We start from the raw sequence: 14043 nt of genomic DNA on the forward strand, positions 1-14043 counted from the left end.
CACACTTATGTCAGTTACAAAACTAATCATAATATTATTATATAGACCAGCTTGTATATGCACTGGAGCAACGAAAGGTCGCAGTTATTGTCCTCTAAATGATTTAAGTTTTATCTTATTGTTAAAGGTCCAATACTAAGGAAAGTGAACATTTTAATTTCTTTTAAAAAGCACAGAAACTATTTCATTTTATTGGAAAATGAAAGTTGGTATGTAGAAATTCGAAATAAATCGCAGTATATGTACAATTATTTTTCTATGAAGTATGAAGAAAGTTAAAAAGACCTGGGGGGTCATTCTGTCGATTCATTGAAATTTCAACATAATACACATACATTTCTTTGAGTTCCAAAGACCTTCTGTAAATTTTGACCTGCCAATCTTCATTATTTAGTGTCTTGCAGAAGTCTGTGCACTGGCTATGAAAAAAATTGCCAACTCACTTTCCCTTAGTAATGGACCTTTAACCTTGCTTGCACATCTTTGTAATCTATAATATCTTTGTAATCTATCTTTTTTTGATAATGATACCCTGCTACTGCTATCATTTTGTTATGTTTAACTTTGTTTAAAAGATATGCCAGGGTAAGCAAGCTACAGTTACCTGATATTGCAGGATCATTGCCAAAGAAGCCTGTTTTATCAACATGTGTTTAAATATCATTAAGATAACTTCGGCTGACATTTTATATCTAGAAAAAAAAATCATGTTCTATAATTGTTTTTAACAGATGCAGGTGGAGGGGATCCCTGTATCGGTCAGCCCTTGTTCTCTTATGTCGCCCACGAAACGGACTGCAAGAAATACTATATTTGTATGGGACCGACAAAGACAACGAAGAAGTGTACCAAAGGCTACTTCGCGCCAAATATTCCCGGAAACTGCGTGATGTCGTATGCGCAGTCCCTCTGTGGACGTAAAGCTGGCTGAATAGTATCGGACAAAATTAGTTGATCGAGAAGAAATCCCAAAGAAATTAATTTTAAAATCTATTTATTTAAGTGATGTACATTTTTAATCTAGGCTATATCTATGGAGAATTTTTGATCGTTTCAGTATAATATCGAAAAATCTTTCACACAGTGAGCATCAGCTGCTGTCATGATTTCTATTCTTTCAACAGTTCAATGGAAAAAAGTAATGTACAAACTCTATATAGAGTTTGCAAACTTTTCTAAGATTCTTTTATGAGATAAAAAGCAATGTACATCAACCACATAGTGTATTCAAGTGAATAATATACATCGATCACAAAATAATTGAGCCGTGCCATGGGAAAACCAACATAGTGGGTATGCGACCAGCATGGATCCAGACCAGCCTGCGCATCCGCGCAGTCTGGTCAGGATCCATGCTGTTCGCTAACAGTTTCTCCAATTCCAATAGGCTTTAAAAGCGAACAGCATGGAGCCTGACCAGACTGCGCGGATGCGCAGGCTGGTCTGGATCCATGCTGGTCGCATACCCACTATGTTGGTTTTCTCATGGCACGGCTCATATATTCTTGTGAGTAATGTACATCGAATACAAAAACTGTTCTTGTGAGTAATATATATCAGTCACAAAATGTATACTTGTGAATAATGTACATCGTTCTTGTGAGTAATGTACACCGATCACAAAGTGTATTCTAGTTATTAGAATTTGTTACTTTTGCATGTTCTCATACAACGTCATGACTATTTCGTATAAACGCTGAATTATGGTCGATTACACACCCTGTCAGCTCGTGTTATATTATCTCATTGCGACAAACTATACGTTGCCATACAATGACGCTTGGGAAAGTTTATACTAGAATGTGATCAATGCATGACATACTCACTATGTGTTTCTTGCATTTAGTATTGTGAATACTTCACACTTACATTGTGAAAGGTACTTCAAACCTTTACGCACGTGACTGTGTGGACCAGAAAGGTCGTTTTGGCAATATATGCCTTAGTGTACAACTGTCATTGACATTTACCCATGAAAATTCGTGCAAGCATTGACTTGTGCTATCCTGAAAATCGACACTGTAGATAACGATGTAACAAAGTTCATATACAGCTGTGCAGACTTCCATACCTGCATACAAGTCTGCGGTTTCATCAAGCTACGTGCTTCATCCAGATGCAAATACCTGTGTCTTGTATAGTGTGGCTGGAATTCCGACTTCACTGTTCGATGCAGAATACGAGAATCTGTATATCGAGAATGTGTATATATGTTTATTTATTTTGTCTTTGTACATAAATTGATCACTACATTACTGTCTTTAGCATTCCGTATGCTGTTAAAGTACATTTATATACAATGCTTAATTGACAGCCAGTAACTTTCTGTTTATTGATAAGTACATGTACGTTTTAAAACTTACTTTCACTCTGATATGTACCCGTGCAGTCAAATGTTTATATTTTAATGTCAAGTAAAAGTAAAACTACAAAAGCAAGACGTGGTCAGAAAAACTTAATTCCATCACTTGCTAAACTTTGCGAACATACTGTCAATAAGTTATGGTCTTGTGAATGTGTTTTAATGACATGCCGAATAATGAGACATCAAAAGTGGATGTCATATCCATTAAAGTCAACGTGTCTGTGTGACATGAGGTCAGTGATGAGACTATCTACAGGCTTAACCCACTAAAGCCCGAATACCAGTATGTCATGTCGAATGTTGATACCAGCTGAATGCCATACCTGTTCACGTGAACTTACAGAAATGCAATGCCGAATGATGATACTTTACCTACATATATATATGTATTATAAGTAGTCAAAACTACAAAAACTTTTTTAACTTTACCTACATGAAATAACAACTGAGATATTGATAACTATATATTATACCAAAAGTTAACGTAAATGTTTTCTTGTGACATATTTCTGTACATTTTAGACTGGTTGCTAATATGTTTTATGTATATATAACATTAGTTTAGTCAGCGTTATTTTGATTTTCACTTTTTTCACAATCATGTTTTGTTTTATTTTGAAGTCATATTTTGTGCCATAATTTAAATACATTGATTTAAGGTATTATTTTTGGTTTATTTTTATAGCACTCAATTCAGATCAGTCCTATGAATTAGTGTGAATAAATTGTCAAGGACCTACAGTGCTTTCACATAAACTCCTCAGTCAGTTCAACATTTTAGAAACTTTGTTTTCTGCAATGCAAACCTGATAATGGTATGCTCAGATAACTTTTTGAAATTCAAATAATAGTATAACATTAGCAACCGTTTCCATACGGTTTGCTCAGTAGTTAGAGTACAAAAATGTCTCGAGGGGTCCCATTACGTGACATGGTCTTCCACTGACCAGGAGACTGTGTTTCTGAAGTCATTAGCTCTATGAGTCATGCAGAGAAGTTTTTAGAAGTCAGTACTTGTGCAGAATCTCAGCTTTAAACGGGAAAATGTCATCTCCTGTTTCCCACCTTCGCGTCGGCGGATACCAACAAGCATAAGTTGTCAGGTTAAGAAGTTGTTTCACAGTCGATATAAAATGAATAAGTAAAAACTACATGTAGTTGGCTAATAACACACGGTCATAGGTCAATTCGCTTTGCAAGCTGACAAACAATAATGCGCGGTATTTAGGCATATGAGAATTTATTTTCCTAACTCAAAGTCTTTGTTTTTCGGTTTCCGTAGCTTTCCAGTCGTCATTTCCATGCCTTATTTGCTCATTAAATGAATATTATAGCTAGTTTCTTTTTGAAAAACAGTAAACAATATCTGAGGGTTAGAAATATGAACATATATTAAGTAACGACAGCTGCGGAGGATGAAAGCTTGATGATCCCTTTGAAAACAATACCATTAGACATGGCCTCTTTACACTATAGTCTGTAGACAAATTTTGGTCTATGAGGGCTGTTCAGAAATAATGTAGACTGTTGCTGTCAAACCGCGTCTCTTGTGTATAGTGAAATGTGAAATATATCATTGTAAGTCGCAACCTTCATTTAATTTGGTCATATATTTTTTGTAACAGTTTTGCTGATAGTCGAAGAGCGTACAACGTTTTAATTTACAATAGTTACGCATAACCGGAGAAGTCGCTTCTTTTATTTGTCATGATTTGAATTCGACCGCGAATGATTGCACTGATAGTCCACTTGCTTGCTTACCATAAAATAAGTCAAAGTACAGCAACACGTCAAGGCGACATGTACCGAAAGTATGGCGCCATTCGGACGTGGGAGGCGGAAGAAAAACCACGTTTAAACTAAGTGAGTATTGCTGATTATAACGCAGGTAATGTCGTCATCGACTCACAGAGATAATAGGACAGTTTTTATGTAGATGTTTTGTCAAACGCAATTTGGAAGTTGTAGATTAATGAAACAAAGGCCACAGAAATGTTCGGTCGCCTGTGGCTTGATCTTCAAGATATACAAACGATTCGCAAATGGACCAGACTCGCTAAAATCAACGAAGGTTGAGGGGAAAAACCGAAAAGTCTAAGATTCGACGTTAACGTAAATGTATGACGTCTTGGATTAAGACTACTCATCGTGCACACTCTGTCTAAGATGTTTGGCATAATTGTTCATACATTTTTCAGTATTCTGACCTAAAACAGAAATTAATGCAAACTTAATGAAAGCATCTCGTTGAAGCCGAAAAGTCGTTAACGTCGATATAATGTTATTACCGTGTGCCGATTTCGTGTAAGTGTCTGTTTTAGAAAAATCATAACCTCTAACTGTATGATCATAATCATTTCAAATGTGCAGAGAATTTAGTAGAAAGATTGCGAATTGTGATGATGTATTCCTAGTTTTGCGTCATGAAAGTATCTAAAAGCTAGAGTCAAAGACTACGTTATTTTTGAACAGCCCTCGTATGCACAACTGATCTTGGCAGACTACATTTGAGCAGAATTAAAAGTTTAACGAAAGTGAAACCGTTTTAATAAAACCTACCCTTAAAATCACATTTTAGTATTTCAATTTGTGTGTTAAAGATTTTATACATCTGTTTAAATGTTCTCATGTTGTTATAAATATATAAGCCCTGTTGATTTAAAAAGAAAATATCAAAGAATGCTAAAACATTTGCACAAGGTATAGGAACAATGAAAGATAATATGAAATAAGGCACTGCCTCAATCGGGAATCGATCCGACTTTCTTCAACTCATCCCATAACATTTGAAAACATTTGAGGGCCCCCTATAATGTTGTTATAACTTCTGGCCAAACCCTTTTGTATATTTACATTGATGTATTTATGTATGCTTGTTGTATGTGTGTGTATAGAATATGTATATATATACAATAAAATATGATTAAACTGATTAAACTAAACATTTGAAAACAACTGTCTAATGACGGCACGGACCGAAGGACACATTTTTCAAGTCGATAGTAAATATCTCATTCGGTATATCGCATGTTACCGTAGAGGAATCGATCCCGATTTTCGTCGCTTCGCGCAGGATCTATTCCCTATCAATTTAAAGGTAGATTTTGGAATAAAAACAACACTGCCCATATTTGTACTGATGTGCAAGACGTTGCGATTCGGATAAGTTATGTGGACGCTTATTGGGCACAAGGAAAAAGCGTATTCTTCCAAAAAATCCTAAGTCAGGCGCTCTGTGCACATGCCGGAAGTACACATTTTTTAATTCGATAGTATATATCTCATTCGGTATATCGCATGTTACCGTCGAGGGATCACGAAGATAATCGGTTGGATCGATTCCTGATAAAAAAGAAGTATTCCTGCTCTCGGATTCGAACTCAAGTCCTCCCGAACGGGGATCCTACATTGAACTATTTGAGCTAAATTAATAAATTGTAATTCCCATGGTGCGAATTCTCTTGCAATCGTATAAGTATATACAAGAATCAGGAACTTTTTTATGTCTTTTTTCCTGATATTGTTGTCTTTGATGAGAAATTTGACTGATCTCAAATATCAAAGATTTCATAAGGAAAAGTTACCTAGATGTTTACGCGGTAAAAGCAAAACATCGTAATAGTCATCACTTCTTCGTCATACCATTTTCAATAATCTTTATTAGTATTCTATCATTATTAACAACATCACTGTTGTTTTCTTTTCTTTTAGTAGATATGTTAAAGCCAAGACATGTCAAAATAATACTATCTATACGAAAACGACATTTTGGTATGAATAAGACTATCATTAATACCCTTTTTCCAACACGTTCTTGGCACTGCACTACTTTGTGACTTCCAAAACTTGTGCGAACCCTACCAGCCACTATTCCCGTTACAAACTTGCCCGTAATTAGACTGCGCCTAACTTATATCTGTGCCCTATTTAAGCTTCGCTTTACATAAATTTACAAAATTTTAAATTTACATAAAAAACTTATCTCTCTTCAACAGCTGTGTATCTAACGTTGAGTTTGATCTTGTAATGGACTTTCATTCAATAGTGTTTGTTCTGTGTATACAAACATGCGCTTGCGGGTACCATCATAGTTTAAATACTACCTTGCGGACGCACATTTTTCAAAATATATGTATGAGTACACACGTAAATATATAAAAGGTAGAGGTAAATATACGCATATTTGGACATGCTTGAGTACAATATCGAGCGCATGGTTAACGGCGATATTTTCAATTGTACTAGAGCTTAATATCAAAGTTATACCACTGTGCATTATAAAAAATAATATTAGATATCTGACTGATTTCACAAAGTAAGGCTGCGACGGAAATATTTTTGGTCATTTAGAACTTTATAAATTTTATGTGCATGTTCGGGTTTAGGGTCTCTTTAAACAATTAATTTTTCAGTTATATAAGAGCGTCTGTGTCTACTTGTAGCAGTGAGCGAAATGCTTAACTTCATATTGATGCCTCACTGGAATATTACGCCGTAGACACGTGACATTATACTGAACCTAGTCACAATATACCGACATCAGGCTGACCAGTTCTAGTACTATCCTCTTAATGCTGAGCGCCAAGCGAGGTAGCTACTATAGTACCATGTTTATGTCTTGATATGAAGCGGCCAGGCAGCGAACCCACGACCTACTGCATTCCAAGCTGGCACTCTACCACTAGGCTACTTAGGCGGTCCGAACTTTTTGAAGTAATAATTTGTAAGAATAACTCCAAACCACTCTTTAACGTCGGGGTACGAAATACTCGCTTACGACTCGGATGCAGTTCTTCATAGTAGAAATATTGTTGAATCTCCTCTCTGCGAATGTGTGCAGTCGAAACACCGTTTCACCTCGCACGACAACGATACCTATCTGAGCTCCCATTTTTCTGCACTCCCTTTACCCCTTGCGTGACATCATGACCCATACCAGATCACAGTTTATTTCTTTTTTCCGGCCTGCGCGGTATTGTGGACCATACTGAAAATTGGTTCAACACCAAATATATTATCCACGTAAAATAAAGTCGTTATTATTATTATTTTATTAATGATTTCATCTTTACTTTTGTTTATATCTGGGGCGAAGGTCATTTAACAGCTGATTAAAACTGTAGGTTTTCAAAGTTTATTGTCCGTTCTATACATGTTTACATACATAAAACAATCATTATACATGGAACATACATGCATAGCCAATCTATTAAAGATTTGTAACAGACAATTATTAAAACATTTTACATAGTACAATGAATAGCACACAAATACAGTCCAAACTCGATAACCCGAACTCGCTTAAGTTGAACTCCCGCTTAAGTCGAACATATCTTTCAGTCTCCATCTAAATTTATTCCAATCTGACTTTGTTTAAATTGAAAATGTTTAAATAGAACCACGACTATTTAAAGTCAAAGTGTTTACATTGGTCCAACCGACTTCGAGTTATAGAGTTTCAGCTGCAATATGAAACTACTTGATATATACATATCAAACAGATCAAATTCAAAATACCCTTGTTAATCTTAGTTTAAAAGCTGCCTTAAAATCTATTTACTTAAAACACTGAATTATTAATACTATGGCAATAAGCTCAACATTACAAAATGGTATAAAATAATGGAACATGTTTGGTCAGACCAAACATATGTTAGATTAACGAGAGCATTTTGAGTGATAGATAAATATCATCAATACTTTTAAACAATGGATAAATTTACACTGGCCTAAAATAGTTTGACATTTAAAAATTACTTAGTAATTTTACTATATACATGTCATTTATTAAGAAATTGACATCTTCTATCAAGTATTGCACAGCAGGTTTTTGCACTTAATCTCAATAATGCTGGGTTTGTTAACACAAATTTAAGCTTTTCAAGATCAGACAAAGATTCAAAATTTGAGTTACTGGAAATTGCCTTCAAAATTAAGGGTTTCCTTAAATCTTCATATAAGTTACAATTCAGTAAGACATGTATTTCATCCTCAACCGTATTACAAAGAAAAGGACAGGTTCTATTTTCAACTTGTAACCCTTCATATCTGCCCGTCTCAAGACGGATGGGAGCTACCCCACACCTGAATTTACACAATGCAGATCTATGTGAAATAGGCATAATAAGTTGACAATATTCTTCAACTTTGTATTCAGGTTTCAGTGTACAATAAGTTCTGAGCTTATTTCGGCCTCTACCACTAGCACTTTCTATTCTATTTATACCAGTAAACCAAGCTCTTAGGTAATTTTCTTCAACATTTTTAGTGATCTTGTCAATGACATATTTCTTAGGTACATATTCAGAAATATTGTAATCAATTTGACATTCCTCAAACTTTTTCTTGACATGGAAAAACCAATTTCTACAAGAAGTACCCAACTTAGAGCTAGCCCAGACTGCTATTCGTTTATTGAGCCTGGTCATTGCAGTGTTACAGATACGAGACACAAAGCTAGAAACAGTTTTCCATTCACGTACCATAGTAGGAGTCCAGGCCATCTCCCCGGCAAGAGCCAAATTAGGGGTATATCTTCCAACTCCTAGGAAAAAGCGCATAGCACGATTATGAACCGCATCTACGCATGAAAATGACCTGTGCCCCCATATGGCCGCCCCATAGTTGATGACGGGCCAAACAATAGCATCATACAACTTAGTGAATACATCATATGGTACTCCGCCAATAAGCTTACATTTAGCAATGACAAGGCCCAGTGCGCGACTTGCACTTTGAGCAACTGCTCTAACAGTAACATTGATATCTAAATATTCATTTAATACAATGCCAAGGTAAGTATAATTGTCAGTTAATGCAATTGTATCATTACCACATCTAAAAACAAAATCTGTTCTATGCTTATGAGCTGGTCTAAAATGAACAACATTACTTTTGGTAAAATTAATATTCATATCATTTGAGATACACCAAGTATTTAAGGCATCTAGAAGTATTTGGAGATCTCTGGCATTTTCTGCCAATAAAACAATGTCATCGGCAAATAACAAAATACAAACATTTTCGTTACCGATATCTATACCAACATTGAATGATTTAAGGTAGACAGCCAAATCATTGATAAACAGGTTAAATAATATTGGCGAAAGAATACAGCCTTGACGTAAACCACAATGTACCTCAAACCAATCTGTAGAAAAGGCATTGACTCGTACAGAAGCTGAAACAGATGCATACAATGACTTAATGGCAGATAGCATTTTCCCCGTAACTGTATGTTTTGATTGGTGGATGAAAAATTCCACTGGTTTCCGAATGGAATAGATAATAGTTTCTTCTCTGCTGTGTTGTAGACAGTATAATCCGTTGTAAGGCTCCAGTGGAAATAGCTTGTAAAACGTCATAAACTTGAATCCCTTGAGGCAGAGTTCGACTCTGCCACTCTCATACAGGGTGATCTACCGTAAACGATTTACAGTTAACTCGTTACAACACTGTAATTATCTCAATTTGCAAAGTTTCAATTAATTACTACACTCACTAATTTACATTTACATGTACTTATACTTTCCGGTCGAAAAAAATGCAATGATAATTAGTTCAACTCCATCATGGAAAGGAATCAATATAAGCATTTATTTGCTTGTTTTCTGATCCGACATTTCATTAATTTAATGTAGTTTGCACAATTACTATGTTATTTGATTGAAAGAAATAAAATATGTTTAAAGTAATACAAAAAGAAATGAAATATATGTTGACATGTACAAGAAAGCGGACGAGGAGCGACACTGGGATGGATGGCTAATCGGATTAGATTTTTCAACATAGTGGTGAATTTCAAGAAAGATTCTTTTATTGCTCTCTTCTTTTAATTCCGTATATCAAAGAATAATCTTTAGAGCTGCTGGCTTCATTTACAAGTAATGGACCCAGGCCGCCGAAACATGTATATTAACATGTTACACTGTTCCGGTTTCAAGTCTTAGGTCTTTCATATTTATCCTTTTGATAACAAAATAAATCACCGCAGGACTTAATCTTTTACTGCGTCGGTATTATATTATACATGGACGAATGCAATATAACAACACTGTAATATTTTCTTTACCTCTCAAAGGGGCGTAGCTGACGACAAAATTACATTCAGACGACAGAATTTCCCGTTCAGCTAATATGATGAATAGAAATTACCGATAGATTATCAAAAGTTTATCTTAATTGATACTCTACGACATAAATGCAAAAGTGCACTGTCGCGTATAGACTTCAATCCCCGTCTAATCCGCACTTGAACTTATGTAGACAGTTGTACAGCTGGCTGTATTATCTCAAGATTGATAATAGGTTCAGTGAAATGTACCGTTTGTATAACGTAAAGCACTCGTGGATATCATAATCTATACTTAATGATGAGCGAAAAAAGGGAACAGAGAATGCTAATAAAAGATGGAATAATATATTTATGAAGTACGATGTATTTACATAGAAGGTGTATTCAAATTACTTTCCATTCAGTAGCTTCTCATTCAATTTAAGAAGTTCGCTTCTTTCGGAATTTACTAAACGGTCCGAAAAGCATATCTTCCTTTCAATAAGGGAAAACGTTTCGTTAAAGATGCGGTTAATGTTAAATACTTGTAGGTGTTTAAGAAAGAGCTATATATTTGTCGTAATTTGGATATTTGGATTTTCAGTTTATTCATTAACCGTTGGAAATGTGTCACTTGCAAGGGATTCGGCAACGTTAGGACGATTAGGGGACAGAAGGGCAGCACAAGAAAATGGTGTACTTTATGGTCAATTATTGCAGGGTGGTGAACATGTTGCAGAAAATGAGGCTGATAATACAGAAAGAGAAATTCGAAAACGTGTTGTTAACTCACGCGCTGGAAATTTCACTTATGTTTCAAGGGGCAATAGTTCAATATTTGACTCATCCAGAGGACAGTTTCGTGTGATAGATAGATATTTAAAGAAAATGGTAAGATTCCGTTCTGTTTGACCTCAGACTGCATTGTTTCTGTTGAAAGTTTAGTGCTTAATGAATTTCAGTTTTAAAATGTTACCCATTGGCCTTTAAGCCAGGTATTCTGTATGGTAGATATTATAAATGATCCGCGGTCCAAATGCAGAAATAAATTAGACACGTTATGTGTAGGTTTATCAAAGTTTTCCCACGGATGCAAATTCACCCTATGAAATGTCGGGCGTTATCCATGTTCAAGTCAATGAACGCAAAAAGTCAGATGCGAGCAATTCCCCAGGTTACGGATGAAATATCTTTAGCAGCAGCTTTATTTTTCCGTTTATAAAATTGGTTCATTATAATGCATTTAATATTTGCAAGCGTCTTAAAAGTTTTAACCGCTCGCCTATATATCATAAATTAATTGACTTGCAAGACAAGGTTTGACATCTTCTATGTGTAGTTAAACATCATATTTAAGTCTATTAGGAAAACGTTTTACAACAGAAATAAACTACAAAAGCGTCTACCTATCATCTTTCGAACTCAAGTTGTACTTCTGTCAAGTAAGAACGGAATGCAAGTTTAAAATGATTGTAATATAGATTACAATCTATAACTGTTTTCGTTACAATTCACTTCTATTAAATACAAATTTGCTCGTTCAATATTGCATACAATAATTATTTTGAAAATGACGTGTTTTTTTTTGTATTGAAATTTCAGTATACACTAGGAAAACATTTATTTAATTGGACAATATTTGGGCGTTTTAACTTACATACCGGAATAAGATAAATCTTAGATGTTATACTTCATTTTTAATAATTATTATCTTTACGGTGTTTTCTTATCTATAATTAAAATAGGAGCACGGGTTTTTCGTGGAACTTGGTAGTGAAGGAAACGAGCCTGCTTCCCTAACATTTTTGCTAGAGAAAAGTAGGGGTTGGACTGGACTCGTGATTGAACCGGAAGCTGAGAAATTCCAGTCACTTATGCACATGAAGAGGAATTCTAAATTTCTACAATCTTGCATAAATGTATGTATTTATCTTAAATCTGTTCAACCGAATTGTACTAATGTTTATTTTGAATCATCACTTTATCAAAGCAACTACTGACCGCAAATAGATTAATCTGCTTACAGCAAATTCAGTCTTGTTTAATCCTGATATACACTGTTACAATTATAGTTTTCTTATTCTTTTACAGACTTACGCTTTACTTATTTTGATAACATTTTTTTTTGTATTATATTTAGTGACAGTCGGTTAAATTATTAAGATTTCATACTAGAAACATTAAATATCTGTCAACACAATGACACAGGAATATTTCACTAATTATAATTATAATTCTGTTTTACCAGACATTTGCTTCAAGTTAACGAATTCCTTTCCAGGCGACAAGCGAAGTTTGGCCTGCAGAGGGATCCAGTGAAGAACCTTGCCTCAGACTAGTAGATATTTTGAAGGCTATTAAGCGAAATAAAATCGATTTACTTGTGTTAGACGTTACTGGACAGGAGGTACAATTGCTGACGTCATTTCCGTTTAAAGATATTGACGTTAGCATGATAAATGTCGAAATTCATGGAATGAATAGATATCCAGTACAACTTGTACAGAAGTTGAAAACTCAGTTTGAAAGTGTTCAATTTATGACAAATCACATATACGGGAAGTCAGATATGGTATTTCTAAACAAACAATTTAAATCATGACTGTAACAGTTGAGGACAAACGCATTAAAAGAGTCATTAAATGGCAAATTCAGTTATAATCTAATTCAAAACTTTTAAACTACTTTAAAGTATATACACATTGCGTGAAATTCACCAAGTCTCAGAATTATGAAATATGTTTCGAATATGCCTCTAAGCAGTTACAGGGTCATCATGTTAGGAAACAGATGCAACGGTGTCAATCTCCTTCAGTTGCCGTACCTGATCTCAGTCTTAGGACTCTAATGCAGAAGCAAGGATGACAACCCTATACATGATATTGAAGAAAAAAAGAGTATGGTGCTGTGATATGATGTCAGTTGAGAAATGTCATCCAGAAAGGGAGAAACGCACAGTCTAATACATAAATAATCGGTTAACTGTGATGGCTAGTGTACAATTAAATCCCCCGCCTGAATTGCTATATTTACATTTTCCTTCGTTTTGACTTTGACAAGATTTACTTTCTTCTAAATTGAATAATATTAAGTTTTGGATTAGGGCTAAAACAACAACAAGGAAAAAAGTGGTGGATTAATCGTAAAAGTGCCCCAGTTAAGTGATATAACACTAGAGGTCAATCAGTGACACATAAAATAATCACATCTTTCTTTTACCTATACAACTGTATGACACAAGTGGAAAGGAACAATGAACTGACTGTATGGTTAAACAATTTCATTGTAACGTCAATTTATATGGTAAATACTGAAGTTTTTTCTTGTTTTTATGTATGATGTGTGATGTGGTACAAATAACATTATATATAAATTTCAGCTTTCAGTTTACTGATATACAAACCTGGTTATTTATGGTTGAATCTTAAAGCAATAAATACTGTTGATTGTTTGTGTTTTGTAATACGATGAGCATTGTCTTTATCACATATTATTTGTGAGCTAATTAACAAAACATCATCATGAATAAATACATACATGTATAATACTTGTATGTCTTCTTGCAATTTCTTTGATAAAATTCATATCCATCTTAAAGACGACACTGCACTATATATTCTTCGTG

At 34.7% G+C, this 14043-nt stretch overlaps 2 protein-coding genes across 2 annotated transcripts in view; both read left to right on the top strand.

The window, feature by feature from the left end:
- LOC123554041 (extracellular matrix-binding protein ebh-like) overlaps positions 1 to 3027 on the top strand; it is a 50914-nt gene extending 47887 nt beyond the window's left edge. Inside the window, exon 13 of the mRNA XM_053548553.1 lies at positions 732 to 3027. Within this exon, the coding sequence (XP_053404528.1) occupies positions 732 to 931 (200 nt within the window). The 3' untranslated portion in view covers positions 932 to 3027. The remainder of the gene's footprint in view (positions 1 to 731) is intronic.
- A 7668-nt stretch (positions 3028 to 10695) lies between these two features.
- LOC123554040 (uncharacterized) lies at positions 10696 to 13967 on the top strand. The gene is made up of 3 exons (XM_045343894.2): positions 10696 to 11309; positions 12164 to 12337; positions 12700 to 13967. The coding sequence occupies exons 1-3, from the start codon at positions 10944 to 10946 to the stop codon at positions 13018 to 13020; spliced, it is 861 nt and encodes a 286-aa protein (XP_045199829.2). The 5' UTR covers positions 10696 to 10943; the 3' UTR covers positions 13021 to 13967.
- Positions 13968 to 14043: the final 76 nt, after the last annotated feature.

The sequence above is a fragment of the Mercenaria mercenaria genome, chromosome 7, assembly GCF_021730395.1.
Source record: "Mercenaria mercenaria strain notata chromosome 7, MADL_Memer_1, whole genome shotgun sequence".
Classification (NCBI taxonomy): domain Eukaryota; kingdom Metazoa; phylum Mollusca; class Bivalvia; order Venerida; family Veneridae; genus Mercenaria; species Mercenaria mercenaria.